Here is an 18,584-nt window from a genome sequence, read left to right on the forward strand (position 1 = left end):
AAATGTCATGTTGTAGGGGAGGGTCAATCTTTTTTATTTTAATGCTTGGGGAGGGTCATTGATTTTTCCCCCAATTGAGAGGGAGGGTCATTGCATTTTATAAAAGGGCTTATACATTTTCTCCAGTAACACCCCTCAATAAAAAACGACCCCTCCCTAACCAGTATTGTCCGGACAAAACCAATGTTGTCATGCTTTTACAGGCGTGTCTGTGTGTACACGTGCATGCGTGGGTGCGTGCGCGCGTGTGTGTGTGTGTGTGTGTGTGTGCGTGCGTGTACTACTACTCACGCGGGGACCAACAACAATCCCATACAAGGATAGTAAAGACCGGGAGAACTTTAGAACCTTATCAGGGCTTTTATTCTGGTCCTCATGAGGGAAAGGGTCAATTTCATGGCCAGTAAAGATCTTTAGAGGGAAGATTCCAATGAGTAAAACCATTCAGGGTGAGGGCGATAGGATTAGAGGTTGTTGGCATTAGTGTTGGGGTTATGGTGTTATTTGCAGGTTTAAAGGACAACTTTGGTTTTTTACAACAAGGGTTCATATTTTAGATTGTAATTAAAGAAAAGAAAAAGTGAGTGTTAAAATGTTTTCCTTTGCTTGGTTTTATCGTGTTTACCGTGCTAAAATGTGGGGCATGCGTACGCATGGGGGCATGCGTACAAGTGGCTAAATATGTCTTTTTAGACACAATAAGCCAGAAGTTTCTTTATTGCTATTTACAGTAACACTTCTAACCCCTATAAGTCACATCCAACCATGAAAGGTTGCGTTGTATCTTGGGAATGGGCTTATTCTGTGTAAAATGACATATTAAGCCACTTGTACGCATGCCCCCAACCACTGAAATAAGAATCTCTAAAACAATAGAAAGAAGTAAATGAAATCATTTTAACACTCATCTTTTATATTCTTTAATTACAATCTAAAATATGAACCCTTGTTGTAAAAAACTAAAGTTGTCCTTTAAGGGTTGCGTTTGTGCAACCCTTACCTATACCAGTAGTTCTCAACCAGTGGTCCAGAGACCACCAGTGGTCCTTGAGTGGGTTCCAGGCGGTCCCCAGTGAAATGATGGAAGAGTTGGTAACCGAATGGACCCTTACAGATCTTTAACTCTTGAGAGCGTAAAATGAAACCAGATGGACCCTTCAGAGTCCATTTGGTTTCGTTGTATGCTCTCAAATGTAATATTATTGTTAAACATCATGCATTACTTAATTTACAAGAAGTCTACACAATTAGAGAAGAGTTGAAGATGTGTTGTTTTGGTCAACATTTGCCTGTTATCTCTCCCATGGAACCACAACTATACAGCAAGTTTTGGGTCTTAGAGGCTAAATCTCATTAATGGTGCTCCATGGCTCAAGTGCTGAATAAATAATGGACCTTGATATGAAAAAGGTTGAAAACCACTGCCCTGTTTAGTATAGTTTAGTTTATTTCCTAAACAAAATCATCACAACACATTCCACATTTCAATCATGTACAACCAGGCTGCTGTCATTGTCAACAGCTTCTCCCTGCATGTGTAACGCAGCTCTTCCATGTTCACCGTCTGGCACCTCGGATCAGCGCTCTAGCGATCTTAACAACACCTACACACCTTTCATCAGCACAGAGACAAAGCAGTGGAATGTTAGGGTCTGGCAAGGTGGAGCCAAGTGCAGAACCCCAGAACCAATCAGACAGGGGCACAAAGACAGACAGACAGACAGACAGACAGACAGACAGACAGACAGACAGACAGACAGACAGACAGCGGACTGACAGATGGGTAGGTGGGCAGGCAGGCACTCAGGCCGGTAGGTCAATACAGGTGAAAACGTAAGTTAAATAGACAGATTCCTGTGCAGCTGATTGAGCCACGGTAATAATGCAAGTCAGCTTGATGATATTTATGACGATGCAAAATCTAAAATTGGACCTAGGAGTTTGCAGAGTGCTTCAATAGCCTCAAGGCCACGTCACGCTTGCCTCAAGCTCCACCATGATAAGGTCATGGCAGGGACCGTGACCTGTACAGATGCTGGAATCAGCTAATGTATGTGTTTTATTACTATAATCAAAATCTGCAAAGCAACTAAAGCTGCCAAATAATTGTAGCAGAAAAAAAAAGTACATCATTTTCCACAGAGATGTAGTAGAATAGAAGTATAAGGTATTAAGATATATGGAAAAGTAAAGTAAAAACAAACAAACAATCATTTTCCACAGAGATGTAGTAGAATAGAAGTATAAGGTATTAAGATATATGGAAAAGTAAAGTAAAAACAAACAAACAAACATACAATTTGTACTATGTATTATGTACTGTGCGGTTTGTAGTGGCACTGCGGGCCTTCAATTTACTCCGGACAGGGATCCTAAACGGTCTCGGCAGTCCTTCAGCGAGGAGCGAAGCATACGCGCTGCGTCTTTAGCTCTGTATTGATTGCCATCTGTCTTTCCGTTTCAGGTTCTGTCTCCTCTGTCCGACTCCATCCTGGCAGAGAAGACCGTCACGGTGCTTGACGACAAGGTAGGAATAACAATGTGATGAGGTGGAAATGATAGGACGTACGAAGGTTAAGTGGAAGACGATGCAGGAACAGACCGAGGAACAGTGTACTGGCAATGCAGCACATATGCAGTCATATCCTGTCGATAATGCGTTAATTTGTCAATTTATTTTTATTTATTTTTTTTAACCCATTTTTCACCTGGTGCCTAAGCTGTAATCATGGCCGCTACCTTCCCTCTGCCAACCTGGGGAGGGCCCCGAACTGAGCTCATGCTTCCTTCGGTACATGAGGAGTGAGCACGCTGTTTCTTATCCCCTGACAGGGGGAGCTTTCCCGGTTGGACGTCCAACCGGGAAATCAGATGATCCTTTCCCCTCCATCAGGTGCCCCGGCTGGCCAGGGGGAGGCATTATAGCATGTTTTTTGTGAGGGTATACCTACCCTAGAGCAAACGGGGAGAACATGCAAACTCCACACAGAACGGCCCTTTCGCCAACCCCACCTAGGGTATGGGCGCTGATGACGCGAGGAGAGATCACACCCCCAGTGCCCACAGTTAAAAAAAAGAAGAGGTAAAAACATAAATAAATAAATACATGAGAAAGTGCATCACCTGCATGAACCTGTGGCTACGCCGGCAGCAGCAGGGTGTACGGTTAATGCCAAATGGCACTGGAGAGATGATAAAAGCCCCACTACCTCCCGCTGGCATCCTTATCCACCCGGGACAGGCGCTGGCGTGTCAAGGGAGCCATGATGTGTGTGTGTGTATGTGTGTGCGCGCGCGCGTGTGTGCGTGCGTGTGTGTGTGTGTGTGTGTGTGCGTGCGTGCGTGCCCATCAGGCACACGGGCGGTGGGGGGTCCCGAGCAAGCATCTCACATAAGAGGTTTAATGTGAGACCTCCTCTCCAAAGTCTGTCAGCCGGTCGGTCGGGAGACCGTTACATAGCAGCCATCGGTCGCTTGTGAGGAAATAAACATGTGTGTGCGAGGCAATGAAGTCGCGACATCGACGAGAGAGCTTCAGCGTCAGACGGCGAGGTGAGATGGCGACGACGGGCGCGGCGGGAACGGGAGGAGGACTTTACCCGAGGTCGTTACCCTGCCCTCCCCCCACGTGAGATGATGAAGCGAGACGGCCATGCGCAGGCTGTTTGGATTGCTGTTAAAAGAGAAGAAAAAAGAAGCAGAGTAAAAGGCTGTTTTATGTGCTTGTCCAAGACGCGTGGCGTTATTACACCTTTGAAATGCAGCTGTGGCCCTGATAGCCTGAGACCAGCGACTCCAGGACCAGCTCCATTAGCTGGATTTATTGAAGTCAGTGCAGTGTCACAGTGCTGGAGAGTGTATACTGTACTTAAGTACATTTACTCAAGTACGACATCTACATGCTCACGACGTCGCGTTGTGAGCATGTAAATTGACTATTGTCCCAAGCGTGGTCTCTTTCTTAGGTTATTTGACAATTTGCCCAACGTTTGACCATGTCTTTATAGTGTTATTTGTTCATTACTTCTGATGCACTAATGGCCTTTTTTCATTAATATTTTTTTTAGGTACAGACGTGCCATTTCAAAACTTCAAGCGGTAGATTTCCAGTGGATTTGCAGAACATTGAGCTTGTAGATCAGCTATGCTTCTTTTCAATGGGAATGGAGTGGTTTCTTGCCATTTGTGCGTTTCTCCATCCACTCCATTCTCCATACAAATTAGAAAGGCAAAACAAGGAAAGAAACCTGTGGTAAAAAATGTGCATTTGCAGGACATGTGCAGGAAAAGAGCAGTAAAGCCTGAAGACTTGAAACGGCACATTTGTATTAGATCTTAAATCCTTAAATCATGAGTTTACTGTCATCTGCATGCATGGGGACTCAACCCTCTCCCCCCAAAAAAAGAATACAAAAAGAAAAAGAAAAAGTAAAAAAAGAAAAAATCATTTGGGGACCCCCCTGGGGGTCCTGACCCACAGGTTGAGAACCACTGAATTAACGCTCTCTGAATGTGTGACATTTCCTCCTGTCCAGGTGACCATTACAGACCTGGGGGTCCAATTGGTGGCCTCGCTGTCCCTCAGCATGACTGCTGCCAGCCCAGGGAGCTATCAGGCCATCCAGCTAACAGCCACCGCCTCCGATCTGCTGCACACAGCCAAACAGGTACGCTCGCACACACACGCATGCACGCACACACGCGCGCGCGCGCGCACACACACACAAAGGAACACATAAACAGCTTCCATCTCAGGCCGCACATTATATCCCCGGGTCGCAAATTACAGTAGTTAAAATGTCATCTTTTGCGACGGCACGCGCTGGATTCACGCGCCAGCAAACACAGCAGACACAGGGATCGCGTTTATGGATGTGTCACTCGACGAGCGCTACTCACACACACACACACACACACACGCACGCACGCACGCATGTGCGCACGTAGCCATACCTGCATCTATAGCACATGGTATGTCTGCCTCTGCAGACAGCCATTGCATCCCCCAGGTTGTAATCATAGAAGTTGGAAATGTAATTCCGCACAACTAACATGCGTTAGATAACCAGCCGTTATCTTATTCCAGTTTTCCGTTTCCAATTATGAGTGTGCATGTGGTGTGTGTGTGAGTGCCTGCCTGCCTGCCTGCCAGGGCTAAAGTTTTAAATCGCTTACCTGTCTGCTGACGCAGTTTTTAACCTACTTCCAAACAGAAATTATTTCCATAATAATTACGAGAAGTTGATCTTTTGACTACGTGGAGTTCTGTGCCATGTCTTATGACATGAGCCGCGTGCAGACTTCCTACACCGTAAAGTCCTGAGCGTTCATTTTAGACTAGTATACAAATGATATATAACCAGCTCATTGGCCATGTGGTTAGTAGAGTGTCCGTCCTGACACTGGGAGGTCAGGGCTCGATCCCTGGTATGGTTACTTTACTTACTATACAAATGATAATCAAATGGACCCTAAAGAACCCTTCACACTGATTGATTGATTGATTGATTGATTGATTGATTGATTGATTGAAGTATTTAGTAGTACACAAAGCGACCGGCTATCATTCATTTTCAATGGAAGTCAGCGACATGAAGACAATACAAATCCAAGTTGAGCTGGCTACAACTTCACTTGCAAAGCGTTTCCACCAGGGGGAGAGTTCCGCCGATTTAAAATGAGCCCAATACGGGACTAAAACTTCCTATGGTTGGCCGCTAGTTGCGCTGTCCCCCCCCCCCCCCCGGCCGATCGCAAAAAGAATTGTTCTCCATTGGACCCCATTCATTTCCCCCTTTCGTTTTCTAACCTTAATTAACACTTTCATACATACTTTATGGTTCCTATCGCTAGTTAAAAATTGCCTTTCAATCACGATGATATGCGTTTTGTGAAAATAAGGTCCCATTTATGTTAAAATTGATGATAAAGTTGCGGGGGGGGGGGGGGGGGGGGGGGGGGGGCGTGGCCAACTAAACCGATACCAGCCGGCTGTGTTCTTCTTCGTGTGCTGTATTTCGGGAGGCTTCGACCACATTCTCCCATGGATCCCTGCGGTTGCACGTGACCGTTGGCAGCCAATAGCCTCCTCTGTTTGCATTTCAATCTATGATGGCGACACCCATGCCAAGGACCTATATTGTTTCATTAGAAACCAATGGCGTCGCTTTGTCCATATCTTTTATACAGTCTATGGTTTCCACTCACATTTGCTCTCCACACAATTCTTACTTGTAATGGGAGGGGTCATTATTTCCACTACTCCACTAGTTCAATTCCATGGTATTTTTTCCCCTTTATGTTTTTCTTGCTTGCCGACACTTGACGACTTCAACAAACTTGTCTTTAATTACATTTTTAATTTTAATTAAACAGCATCTCTGTGACTGCGGCGACATACATTATACAGTATGCAGCTTTTAATTTGTAGCTTGTTATCGTTTGTATCTGCCAGTGTGAACATAGCATGACAGTATACAAATATAACCAAATTGACCCTTACTGTATGTGTTAATGTATCTCTGAGAGCCTTGAAGTTAAATTAACTTTTAACTCTCAGAGTTAAAATGACATTCAGGATTTGACAGTATGTGAAAGACATGAATGCTCAATTCCATCCGTCCCCACACTCCACACATACAGTATCTGACCCTGTGTATAATTGTGTCTTAATGACCATTGGTTGTACAGTGTAAATATATATGTACCCTTGCATGTAGGTGAGGTATTACAGTACATATTTCTTTAGGTGCATTTAGGACCAATATGTTCCTTCTGATCCGCGACGACCCCAGTTTGAATTGGACTCGCTGTCTCATCTTGCATGTCTCCTCTCTCCGCCCTTCGTTTCCTGTACAGTATCTGTGCACGTTCCGCAAGACTGTGCTAACATGACACGACACGACAACCAGTAGAGGAAAAAGTACATAATTGGAGTAATTATTTAATGATCTGAGTAATGATAACCTACAGTAGTAAGTCCTTGGAAAGTAGGCTACGTGTTTTACTTTCGGTCAGAGCAAAATAATTCAAAATAAGAGTAGCCTTTTTTAAAGCAAAGTAACTAGTAACTAGTTACTTTTATAATTTAGTAAAGTAACATAACTAGTTACTTTTACAGAGAGTAACTAATAACTAACTAATTTAATTACTTTGTAAAAGTAACTTGCCCAACACTGGCTTAATCTATAAAAAAAAATAGCATACAAATAGCATACAAGCTCACAGAACGGAACGGAAAGTGCCGTGCTGCGAGCTTGTAGATCTGCTATTTTTTAAAAGTCGTGGAATCATTTGCAAAACTTTGAATATATCTTTTTTAAAGCAAACATTTGTAATTCAAATATTTGCTTCTGGGGGGGTCCCTGATACTATAATATTTTGAGATGGGGTCGGCGGCCCAAATACATACAAATCTAGGGGTCCTTGAGTCATAAAAAAGTTTGAGAACCACTGACATAGAAACATGCTTTTCAAAACCTTAGAAGGATTTAGTAGATGTTTATAGAATCGGGTCAAAAATAGCAGATCTACAGGCTTGTATATCGCTATTTTTTGATAGCTAAAGCATAAAATAATGGTTAAAGCGATTCAAGTGGAGTGTGCAGTACACAGTCTGCATGGAAGTTGGAACGTGCTGGGTTTTGATGGACGTTCTCATCCGCCTTGGCCGCGAAGCTCAGGATAACACACGTAGGCGGAGAGAAGGATTTTAGCGACGGAACTCTGCTAATCTGACGCCTTTGGAACTGCTAACTGGATACAGCTGGATACAGAACAACCCAAAGTGATTTAACCGTGAAAGGCTCTGTGTGCAAATCCCACCCACGTAATGGCAACCGAACCCCCCCACCACGCACTCACGCACACACACACACACGCACACGCACACACACACACACACACACACACACACACACACACACACACACACACACACACACACACACACACACAATTATAGGTTTGCTGCAATGCAGAGGTGGGCCAAAATTACACAGGTGCACGCTGCCACACACGTGCACGCTCTAATATACAGACGAGTACAACTCTCTCTCTCTCTCTCTCTCTCTCTCTCTCTCTCTCTCTCTCTGAATCTGAATCTAAGAATCAAATTGTACAAAGTATCTAGTGACCAAAATCACGTTAGGAGCTAATCTTGACTGGTTCTGGTTACCGTCGGCTTGCCAAAACGAATGCCAGTGGTGGAAAAAGTACTCAAATTGTGATTAAAATTAGTGATAAAAAATGTACTTGAGTAAAAGTACAAACGTATCGACATCAAAATGTATTAATGTACCAACAGTGAAAGTACTCATTATGCAGAATGTCCCATTTCAAGTTTTCATACAAATCTGAAAATAGCAGATCTACAAGCTCACAATGCGTTGCATCGCGACACATTGTGAGCTTGTGGATCGGCTATTTTCAAATGGCCAAAAGATAAATAGTGCTGAAGTGGCTAATGTATTGTTATGTAGTAATAACAATCAAAATCTTCAAAGTAACTATAGTAGCTAAAGTTGACAAATAATTAGTGGAGTAAAAGTACAACATTTTGATCCGATATGTAAGTATTGGAAATTGGAAACAGTCAAGTAAAGTATACTGTAGTCTTGGAGCATTTGCCTCGATACGTGTTTTTTTTTAGATGATATGATATGATATGATATATGATATGATATGATATGATATGATATGATATATATGATATATGATATAGTACTTTATTGTCAGTTCACACTGAAATTTGTCTTGCGACATATATATAGTTCCGGCCCAGAGTCAGAGATATAATGGTTTCTGCCCAGAAGTTCTTCTCGCCCCTCTAGTGGCGAGAATAACTTCTGGGAACTCAGATTAAGTATACTGTAAATACCCCAAAAAATTGTACTTAAAGGGGAGTACCACTCATTTTCATATATGTCTTCATATGTCTTGTGACATATATATAGTTCCAGCCCAGAGATATAATGGTTTCTGCCCAGAAGTTCTTCTCGCCCCTCTAGTGGCGAGAATAACTTCTGGGAACTCAGATTAAGTATACTGTAAATACCCAAAAAAATTGTACTTAAAGGGGAGTACCACTCATTTTCATACCCCCCCCCCCCCATTAACTGTGTCATTAATGACACAGTTCCATGTTGAAAGTTCCATGTCCAACTTCTCTCCTTTAAGTACAGTACTTAAGTAAATTAGGTTACTTTACACCACTGACGAATGCCCATGCATGATGTCAGACCATCGCTACATTCTGGGTTGCAACAGTGTTGCATCCTCTCTCTCTCTCTCTCTCTCTCTATTTTCTTAATCCATCATACAATCCCACACATACCCATAAGCCTCGATCTGTCTCGAACCATCTCTCTCTTTTTATCTGATCATGGCCATACGTTATTAGGCCTATACCCCCCCCCCCCCCCCCCTCTCTCCCTCCATCTCTCCCCACTTACAGTTTATCATTCTCTCCATCGAAGGGCTAATTGGACTGAGAGCAGCTCATTACGATTAAAGGAGATATTTCTTCTCTCGCTCTCTCTCTCTCTCTCTCTCTCGACCGAGCCTTCATTTCCCAACTCGGCCGCTTCTCCGTTCTCCCGTTTGCATTGTTGTTGTTGCCTATAGGGAAAGGAGGGAAGAAGTGGAGAGAGGGAGATACAGAGGTGAGAGAGAGAGAGAGAGAGAGAGAGAGAGAGAGAGAGAGAGAGAGAGAGAGAGAGAGAGAGAGAGAGAGAGAGAGGGAAAGTACCCAAGGAGAGGAAATGAAGAGGCAGATAGTAAAAAGAGACGTACTGTGGGGCAGAGGAGGAGAGAGAGGGAGATAAATTGTTGTTCTTAATGTTGTCCAGTAATTACTTTTGTTGAGGAGTGCTGTGTTACTTACCTCCACAATCCTCCCTGTGTTCTGATTAAAGGCAAACCCAGGCTTTTTACCAGGGGAAATCAGCGGTGGTATAAGTGGTAAAAGTCCACTTAAAGACAAAGCGGAGGAAAATATAGAGCTATAGTCTGACTGCTGCAGGGTTCTGTTGCCTTAGGCTAGCTCCTTGAGAGAGGAAGGTTTACAAAAGCATTCTGCGTCGTCTCTAAGAATTTGTCTTCATCTGAATGATGGGCAGAGAGAGAGTGCAGTTCACAAGCATGTAGACCTAACACAGTGTTATATTGAAGGATGCTATCTGTACCCATGATCTGTGTCCTGAAATATTGTTGTTGATATGTTTCCCAAGTGTGCATGTTTGTGTTCAAGAATCTCTTGTTAAATGTGAACGCAAATAACTATGTTAAATGTGTTTGTGTGAGAGAGATAAATAAACTATCTGATTTAAAATGGAGATAATAATAATAATTGCATAATTGCCCTTGTCCCCAAACATGACCTTTTGGAATCATGATATAAACATACTTATCCTAAAATCGTTTGACTTCAGCTATAATGTTATTCATGTTGCTGTTAATGTGACTTTAAGGGGATATTTTGGTGCCTGCCAATACCATTTGTCTTCTACAATGTGGCAAAAAGTCTGGTCTTTAGTGTGTACATGTCTGGTCAACAAATGCAATTCAATTATTGGTCATTATAATGAGGGCATGCTTTAGTGTCTCATTACGGAGTACCTTTGTTCATGAGTGTCAAGTACCACCATATAGGGTGACCATATTCTGAAAATCCAAAAAGAGGACACACACGCACGCGCGCACGCACGCACGCACGCACGCACGCACACACACACACACACACACACACATATATATATCTTTTTTTCTTTTCTTTTTTTCCCAAAATAATTTATAGTACTAGTTTACAGCTCAATTATGTTATTAGTTATGTATTCATTTTTGAGGGGGTTCCAATTGGACCCTTTACAAATCTATAGGCTAGAGAATGAGATCCACTGATAAAGTAGCCTATGCCTTTTGACTCCTGTATGAACGTTCAGCTTTGTAACGAGAGGTAACCCAAATCGCCGTTCTGCTTTACAAGGTTGTACAAAAGATTCTGTCAATTTAGTTAGCGGAAGAGCTCTCACCTCGCACAGAATGTCTTGTAGACTACTTTGCAGTGTTGATATTGGCTTGAAGCAGAAGAATTTTTATTTGTAAATGCCTAAAAAGACACAGAAGAGTACCAGCTTTGCTGGCAGAACGCTCTGCTTCTCATTGTTGGTCACTGGAACTTTGTGTGCATTTCATCAGTGAAACAGCATTAATTGCGTTTGCAGTTCATTCGTTTGGCTTTTTTTTAGCAGCGCGATGCTGCCGACTGCCGAGCTCGCGCTGCTCTGCCTCTGATCTGAAAGCGAGACAGGCTGAGGGAGGGGCGTGTATCAAAACAGCAGCGCAGTTCGGCCAGTGGGGAACGAGAGGGGCGTCTCCACTGGCCGAACTGCGCCGCTGTTTTGATACACGTGAGGGAGGGATCGCAGCGCAGGCAGAGAGTAGTATGAATAATACACGTTCCGGGGTTAGGGGTGGAAACCCGCCTCTCACAGTGTGTTTCCAAACGAACCATTAAACGTGCATTGTAAATGCTCGTGCTTTAACTGTGATATGCGCGAAACCCCGGACATTTGAAAGAATTTATAAAACCCCCCCGGACAGGCCGGACAGCCCCCTAAAAGAGGACATGTCCGGGCAAAAGAGGACGTATGGTCACCCTACCACCATACAGCACCAAAGAGCCGTCAGGCGTTTTGTCCATGGAAAAAGAGTCTCTCACCAAGTCCAACTCTGGCATGATCATACACTGAAAATCACTGTTAGTGTCAGCCCTGCATGCGGTCATTAATTGTCATTTGCTTGTGGGGATACGTTTTGTCTCTGGTTCTGCTCAGACTGAATTAAATATGTGCGTTTCCTCTTAGGAATGTCTGATATTTTTGATATTTTTGTTTCATAATATCACAATATCTTCTTTTCCTTCCGGGCTGTTCCCTTCAAGAGTCGCCACAACAAATCATCTGCCTCCATCTCACCCTGTCCTCTGCCTCCTCTTCTTTCACACCGACTAACTTCATGTCCTCTTTCACAACATCCATAAATCTCCTCTTTGGTCTTCCTCTTCCTGCCTGGAAGTTCCAACCTCAGCATCCTACTGATATACTCACTATCCCTCCTCTGTACATGTCCAAACCATCTCAGTCTGGCCTCTCTGGCTTTATCTCCAAAACATGCGCTGTCCCTCTAATGTATTTGTTCCTGATCCTATCCATCCTTGTTACTCCCAGAGAGAACCTCAACATTTTAGTCTCGGCTACCTCCAACTCTGCTTCATGTCTTTTCCTCAGTGCGACTGTCTCTGAACCGTACAACATAGCTGGTCTCAACATCGTCTTCCCTTTCATTCTTTCTGATACTCTCCTATCACACATCACCCCTTACTCTTTTCTCCACCCTTTCCAACCTGCTTGCACTCGTTTCTTCACCTCTTTTCCACACTCTCCATTGCTCTGGAATGTTGACCCTACACAATATTACACACTTTGAAAAGTATTTTAACTACATCGCGATGGGGTTCCATTTTGGGCCAATTTGTCATGGGCCTAACCCCTCGTCTTGGTCTCTGTCTCTTTCTCTCTGTATCTCTTTGCCCCCCCCCCGGTCTATCAGGAGGCAGCCATCAGTGCGTGGATCCAGTACAGCGATGGTTCGGTGACGCCTCTGGACATCTACGACCCCAAGGACTTCCTCCTGTCGGCCATCTCACTGGACGAGAGCGTCATCTCTACTAACAATCAGGTACGGCCCTGTGAAGTATTTAGAAGTCTACTGACAAACCTCCCGGACACACCTACTGTAGATCTACAAGCCAACAACACGTATCAACTGTTATATGTTCGGGTGGGACTCCTCCTGGGCTACAGCAGCCCGTGATTGGGCTAATAGGCCAGTATCCAGATGATAGACAAGCCGATGGGCCTCTCATGTGATGTCTCTCTGTTCTGTGGGCCGGTGCTATACTGAAGGATTGGCCCTCTCCACTTGTGTTGGTGCAGTGGTTATCCTGTCTCAGTACGAGAGGAACTAGAGGTTCAGACATTTGGTGCATGTGCTTGGCTGAGTAGCCACTGGGACGGCGCTATTGCTGCTATACCATCGGCAAGGCCTCTAAGTCAGAATCCCATTCATAAGCTGCAATTTTCACAGCGTCCCAATTCCAATCTTGTTTTCTTTACGTTTTTCCAGGAGCAGCGCTGGCCGTCCGTGGTGGCGGAGAACGAGGGCCAGGGGCCGCTGGTCCGCGTGGAGATGGTCATCTCCGAGACCTGCCAGAAGTCCAAGAGGAAGAGCGTGCTGGCGTCCGGAGTGGGGAACGTCCGCGTGAAGTTCGGAGCGTGGAGCGAGGAGAAGGGAGGAGGAGGAGGACAGGAGGAGGGAGAAGGAGGAGAAGGAGGAGCGGGCACCGACAACAGCACTGAGGAGCAGAGGAACAAGGCTGCAGGGAAGGAGGAAGGAGGCCGTAAACACAACAACTCTGCTTCAGACAGAGAGGAGGGAGCCATGAGGAAGGTACTGATGGACAGTGGGGGAAAAAAAGTACTCCAATTCTTTACTTAAAGATGTGGTGCCATAGTTTTGTACTTTTTCTGTTTTGTACTGTATGTGTCTATGGAGTTAACATTAGTCTAATCGATTCCCCAGGTATAGTTTTAATATGCAACTATGTAAAAGTATTTAAGTAAAAGTATAAAAGCCGGGTTTACAAGCTCACAATGCGATGGATGGATGGATGGATGGATGGATGGATGGATGGATGGATGGATGGATGGATGGAAAATGTGAGTGAAATAAGTATTCACAGAGAATGAGTCATGGGTCATCAATGTGTCCGTACGCGGACAAAATAATGTGTCCGTGGAAAGACTTGGCCTGGTCGGTGGCAAATTCTAGATTCAGTTTTTACACACCATTATATAATGTTGTTAATTTGATCAAAAGACCCAATTACTGCATGTCAAATATTTAATTTTGAATCGAATTTTGACCAAAATGTCCACCACAAGCGAGCATAGCGATGGCCCCTGAGAATCAGTAGAGTGCATGAAAGAAACTGTGATAGAGAAATCCAAACAATATTGTCAAAATGCGACCACAGACAGCAGACATCCTTTGTGTGGTTATGTACAGACAATAGATTGGCCTGTATCCTTTATTGTAAAGAAGAACAACTGTAATAAGGAATATTAATAACAAAACAAAAACCATAAATGCACTTCATCGGTACAACACAGAACGCCTGCAGTATATATAGTGAGCAGCCCTCATAAAATAAAGCAAAAGCATAATAAAGCAAAGTAATTGGTAGTAAAGTAGAGATCTAAGAACTGACCTGGGTTTGGAGTATAAATAGTAAATGAAACATGACTTTAACACAGGGGTTCCCAAACCTTTCCACACATTATGAATTAATCAAAACATCTTGTGCAAATGTAGTATCGAGATGTGACAATTTATGAGCTTGCAGCTATGATATTTACACTATTTTCATTAAACATTGCTGAAATCCTTTTGAATGTTTGTATTTATTTTTTACATTATTGAAATGAAACATTTTACTGTAGGGAAACTTTAACCCATTAAGATCTGGAACGCATTATTACGCATTATTACTTTAACCATTATTGACATGCTTTAACTATTAAAACATTGCAGATATACAAGCTCACAGGGTGCCGCGCAGCGAGCATGTAGATCTGCTATTTTTGAAAAATCTTGAACATTTGTGCAAGTCTTAGGCCATTTATATTTCTTATATTGTATTTTTGACCCGATTCTACAAATGTCTTCTATATATATATATATATATATATATATATATATATATATCCACGAGTTTCCTACGCCCCATAGTGCATTGCGCAAACGTTTGCATCGATCTTCCGGCGCCGATTTACAAGCTCTCAACGGGTTGCATCTGCGACGCGACGTGAGCTTGTATGTCTGCTGTTAAACCCGGAAGTTTGGTTCGGATAGTCTCCAGTAAACTCCCGCGGAAACTTGTGGATATATATATGAAAAGATAAAAAAACAGATCTACAAGCTCGCAGCGCAGCACACGGTGCGTGGGGAAGCTGCTCTGCTTTGGCGTCATCGTGGTGTCCTCTCCACTCTGTCCTGCAGGTCAGCACCACGACCAAGACCACGGTGACGCACCGTGCGTCGGGCAGCAAGGCTGCCGGTGGGGGTGGCAGCAGCAGCAGCAGCAGCAGTCGTGGCAGCGGAGGCTCCAGCCAGGCCGGCGACTACAGCAGCTACCCTGCCCAGGTGGAGGTGCCCGGGGCTGGGGAGAGCGACCTGTCCCAGACTCCTCGAGGCCTGACGGACCTGGAGATCGGGATGTACGCCCTGCTGGGCGTGTTCTGTCTGGCCATACTGGTGTTCCTCATCAACTGCATCAGCTTCGCCTTCAGGTATACCGTTTCAGTGGATTTCAGTGGTTTTTCAACCTTTCCCACATCAAGGTCTGTTGTTTATTTATTGGGGCATTTGAGCCATGGATCACCGTTTGATGAGATTTAGCCTCTCAGTCACAAAACGTAGAATATTTTGTTGTCGATCGATGAGATTCTGTCCACAATTCCATGCTGTGTTGATGTTGGTACCAATAGGAGAGATAACAGGCAAAGTTGACCAAAATAACAATTCTTCTACATTCTCTAACTGCGTAGACTTCTTGTAAATTAAGTAATGCTGATGTTTAACAATGATTTGACTCTTGAGAGTGTGAATTGAAACCAAATCATTTGGTTTCATTTTACACTCTCAAGACACTCTCATTTGGTTACCAACTCTCCATCGACCACCTGGAACTCCCTCAAGTACCACTGGTGGTCCCCGGACCACAGGTTGAGAACCACTGCAGTAGATCACTGTTTGGCGGCAGTTGCACCAATATCATAGCTCACTCCCACATGTAACATCATTGTGAGGCACATTTAGTTTCAGATTGTTAAAAAAATGTTTCAGAGTTTCTAAAATAATGAAAATAGGCCTACTCGCATTGCATGAGCTTGTAAGTCGTCTATTTTCGCTATCCATCCTACGAGAATAGAATATGGCCTAAATGGACTTAAGAAGGATAAAAAAACATTGGGAATCGCTCCAGTAAATAAAGTTTAAGTCTTCTCTGCTGCAACAGTGTGGAAACAGGTCACAATAGCGAGGCTTGCAATTTGCTTATTTTCACAGTCGATGATTGTGCAAATAACTTGCAAATTTGTTGTCTAGAAAAAAATTAAAATAAAAAACTCTTTTCGCCTGTGGGAGCTTGACGGCTTTTGCATTTATTTCATCATGCAGATAGTGGTGTAAAGTAACTTAGTAGATTTACTTGAGTAGTACTTAAAGTAGAGGTATTTGTACTTTACTTGAGTATTTCCAATTTCCAATACTTGCACTTCTACTCCACTACATATTGGATCCAAATATTGTACTTTTACTCCACTACATTTATTTGAAAATTTGAGTTAGTTACTTTGTAGATTTTCATTATCATTACAAAACATACATAATCCACGGCTATTTGAAAATAGACAATTTACAAGCTCACAATGCGTTGCGATCTGTGAAACGCATAATGAGTACTTTCTACTTTTAGAACTTGAAGTACATTTTGATACCAACATACATACTTTTCTACTTTTGACTCAAGTTAAATGAATGAATTCTGGATTTTACTTGTAGCAGAGTATATCTATGTTGCTGTGTTGATACTTTTACTTTACTTTTACTATTAAAAATGTAACCCTTTTCCCACCACCATCATGCAGGTACCGTCACAAGCAGCTGCCAGTGCTGGAGGCGGGTGGAGGCAACATGAACCACGCCCACGACTGGGTGTGGCTGGGCAACGAGGCGGAGCTCCTGGCAGAGCACGCAGACCACTGCCAGGTACAGTATGTGTTAACAAGTGATCTAAAATCCATTCATTGACGTTATTAAATTAACTGTAGAGGGGAAGTGTGTGTGTGTGTGTGTGTGTGTGTGTGTGTGTGTGTGTGTGTGTGTGTGTGTGTGTGTGTGTGTGTGTGTGTGTGTGTGTGTGTGTGTGTGTGTGTGTGTGTGTGTGCGTGCGTGCGTGCGTGCGTGCGTGCGTGCGTGCGTGTGTGCGCGTGCGTGCGTGCGTGCCTGCGTGCCTGCCTGCCTGCCTCAGGGGTGGGCTGGGCATCTGGCATACTGGGCATATGCCCGGTGGGCCGACTATACAATATAGTTATAGTCATAACCATTTTAGGATAGTTACAGTGATTTTATGCTGGGCGGCCACTAAGTGGATAGGGCCAATCCTTCAGTAGCACCGGACCACAGAACAGAGAGACATGACATGATTGGTCCAGTGGCTTGTCTATCATCTGAATACTAGCCCAATCACAGGCTACTGTGGCCCAGGAGTCCCACCCAAATATACAAGGGCTGATACAAGCCCACAACGTGTCGCTGCCTCGACGCGTTGTGGGCATCGAGGCAGCGGTATGTTCGGTTTGCGCCGGTTGTAGTGGGCCGGTCTGGGCAGAGATGCCAGGGCCAAATTCATGTCCCAGTCCCGAATTTATGTCTCGGTGTCCAGCTGAAGCTCGTTGACACTCTTTAATGTTATAGGCTACACATCAAGTTAATTATGTTTCTGCACTCATTTTTTGTTTCGGACAACAATGTTCTGTTTGAACTATGATAAAGCTATAAGGTTAAGGTTATTAACTTTAAAATTAATGAATTAACCGACAATTTGCATCCCCACTGCCAGGGCCCGCTGCCGCCGCTGGACGAGTGCACCACCGCCATCGACCGCAGCGAGGGCGCCTACGAGGAGAGCAAGTGTCTGCTGAACGGAGCCGGGAACGCCATGGTGATGGGGATGGGCATGGGCATGGGGATGGGGATGGGGAGACCTTCCCCCCACGGGCAGACCTTGCCCCGTTCGGTCCCCGTCGAGTCACGCCAGTGCCTCTCGGGGATCCCTATGGATCGCGGCAAGGACTCAAGCTGCGGTGGCAGCTCGGAGCCGCTCGGTGGCTCCCCCAGAGGTACCGCCAACAAGCGCAAGCGGGTCAAGTTCACGTCCTTCGCCACGGTTCTGCCCAATGACGACGGCGGCGGAGGAGGAGGTGGCGGGCCGTACGGCAACTCGTCGGTGCCGGTGGCCAACGGGAGCGAGGACGACATCAAGTGGGTTTGTCAGGATATGGACCTGGGCCAGTCGGAAATCAGAACCTATATGGAGAGACTACAAGACAATCTGTGATCGGAGGGAATCAAGGGACCCTGGTAGAGATGGAGGGGGGAAGAAGAAAGATGGACAAATGAATACAGCTCACCTGTAATGCCTTTGGAGTGGACGGCGGGAGAGGGAAACGAGACGGGGAGAAGGAAACCACAGGTCAGAGAAGATTAGTCGATGAAAACGGAGGGGAGATGAATGTTTAATTTGTGCGTGTGTGTGGCTTTCATCGAAGGCTTTAGCCAGTTTGTACGTAGTTTTTCTCCAGTGTTGTGCGCCGAAAATAGCCCATCTGCAAGCTCATACGTGTCACAATGGGACGCGTTGAGGTACTTGTAGGTCTGCTATTTCTGGTGCGTGATTACTG

General features: G+C 44.5%; 1 protein-coding gene across 1 annotated transcript in view; it reads left to right on the top strand.

Annotated features, from left to right (window-relative positions):
* Window positions 1-18,241, top strand: part of LOC308295695 (transmembrane protein 132B) — a gene marked incomplete at both ends in the record, with an annotated part of 319,995 nt that extends 301,754 nt beyond the window's left edge. Inside the window, 7 exons of the mRNA XM_080738744.1 lie at window positions 2,465-2,527; window positions 4,536-4,667; window positions 12,610-12,738; window positions 13,186-13,509; window positions 15,121-15,410; window positions 16,770-16,890; window positions 17,744-18,241. Coding sequence (XP_080594870.1) covers window positions 2,465-2,527; window positions 4,536-4,667; window positions 12,610-12,738; window positions 13,186-13,509; window positions 15,121-15,410; window positions 16,770-16,890; window positions 17,744-18,241 — 1,557 coding nt within the window. The remainder of the gene's footprint in view (window positions 1-2,464; window positions 2,528-4,535; window positions 4,668-12,609; window positions 12,739-13,185; window positions 13,510-15,120; window positions 15,411-16,769; window positions 16,891-17,743) is intronic.
* Window positions 18,242-18,584: the final 343 nt, after the last annotated feature.

This window comes from Nannobrachium achirus, assembly GCF_963921795.1.
Source record: "Nannobrachium achirus genome assembly, chromosome: 12".
NCBI lineage: Eukaryota > Metazoa > Chordata > Actinopteri > Myctophiformes > Myctophidae > Nannobrachium > Nannobrachium achirus.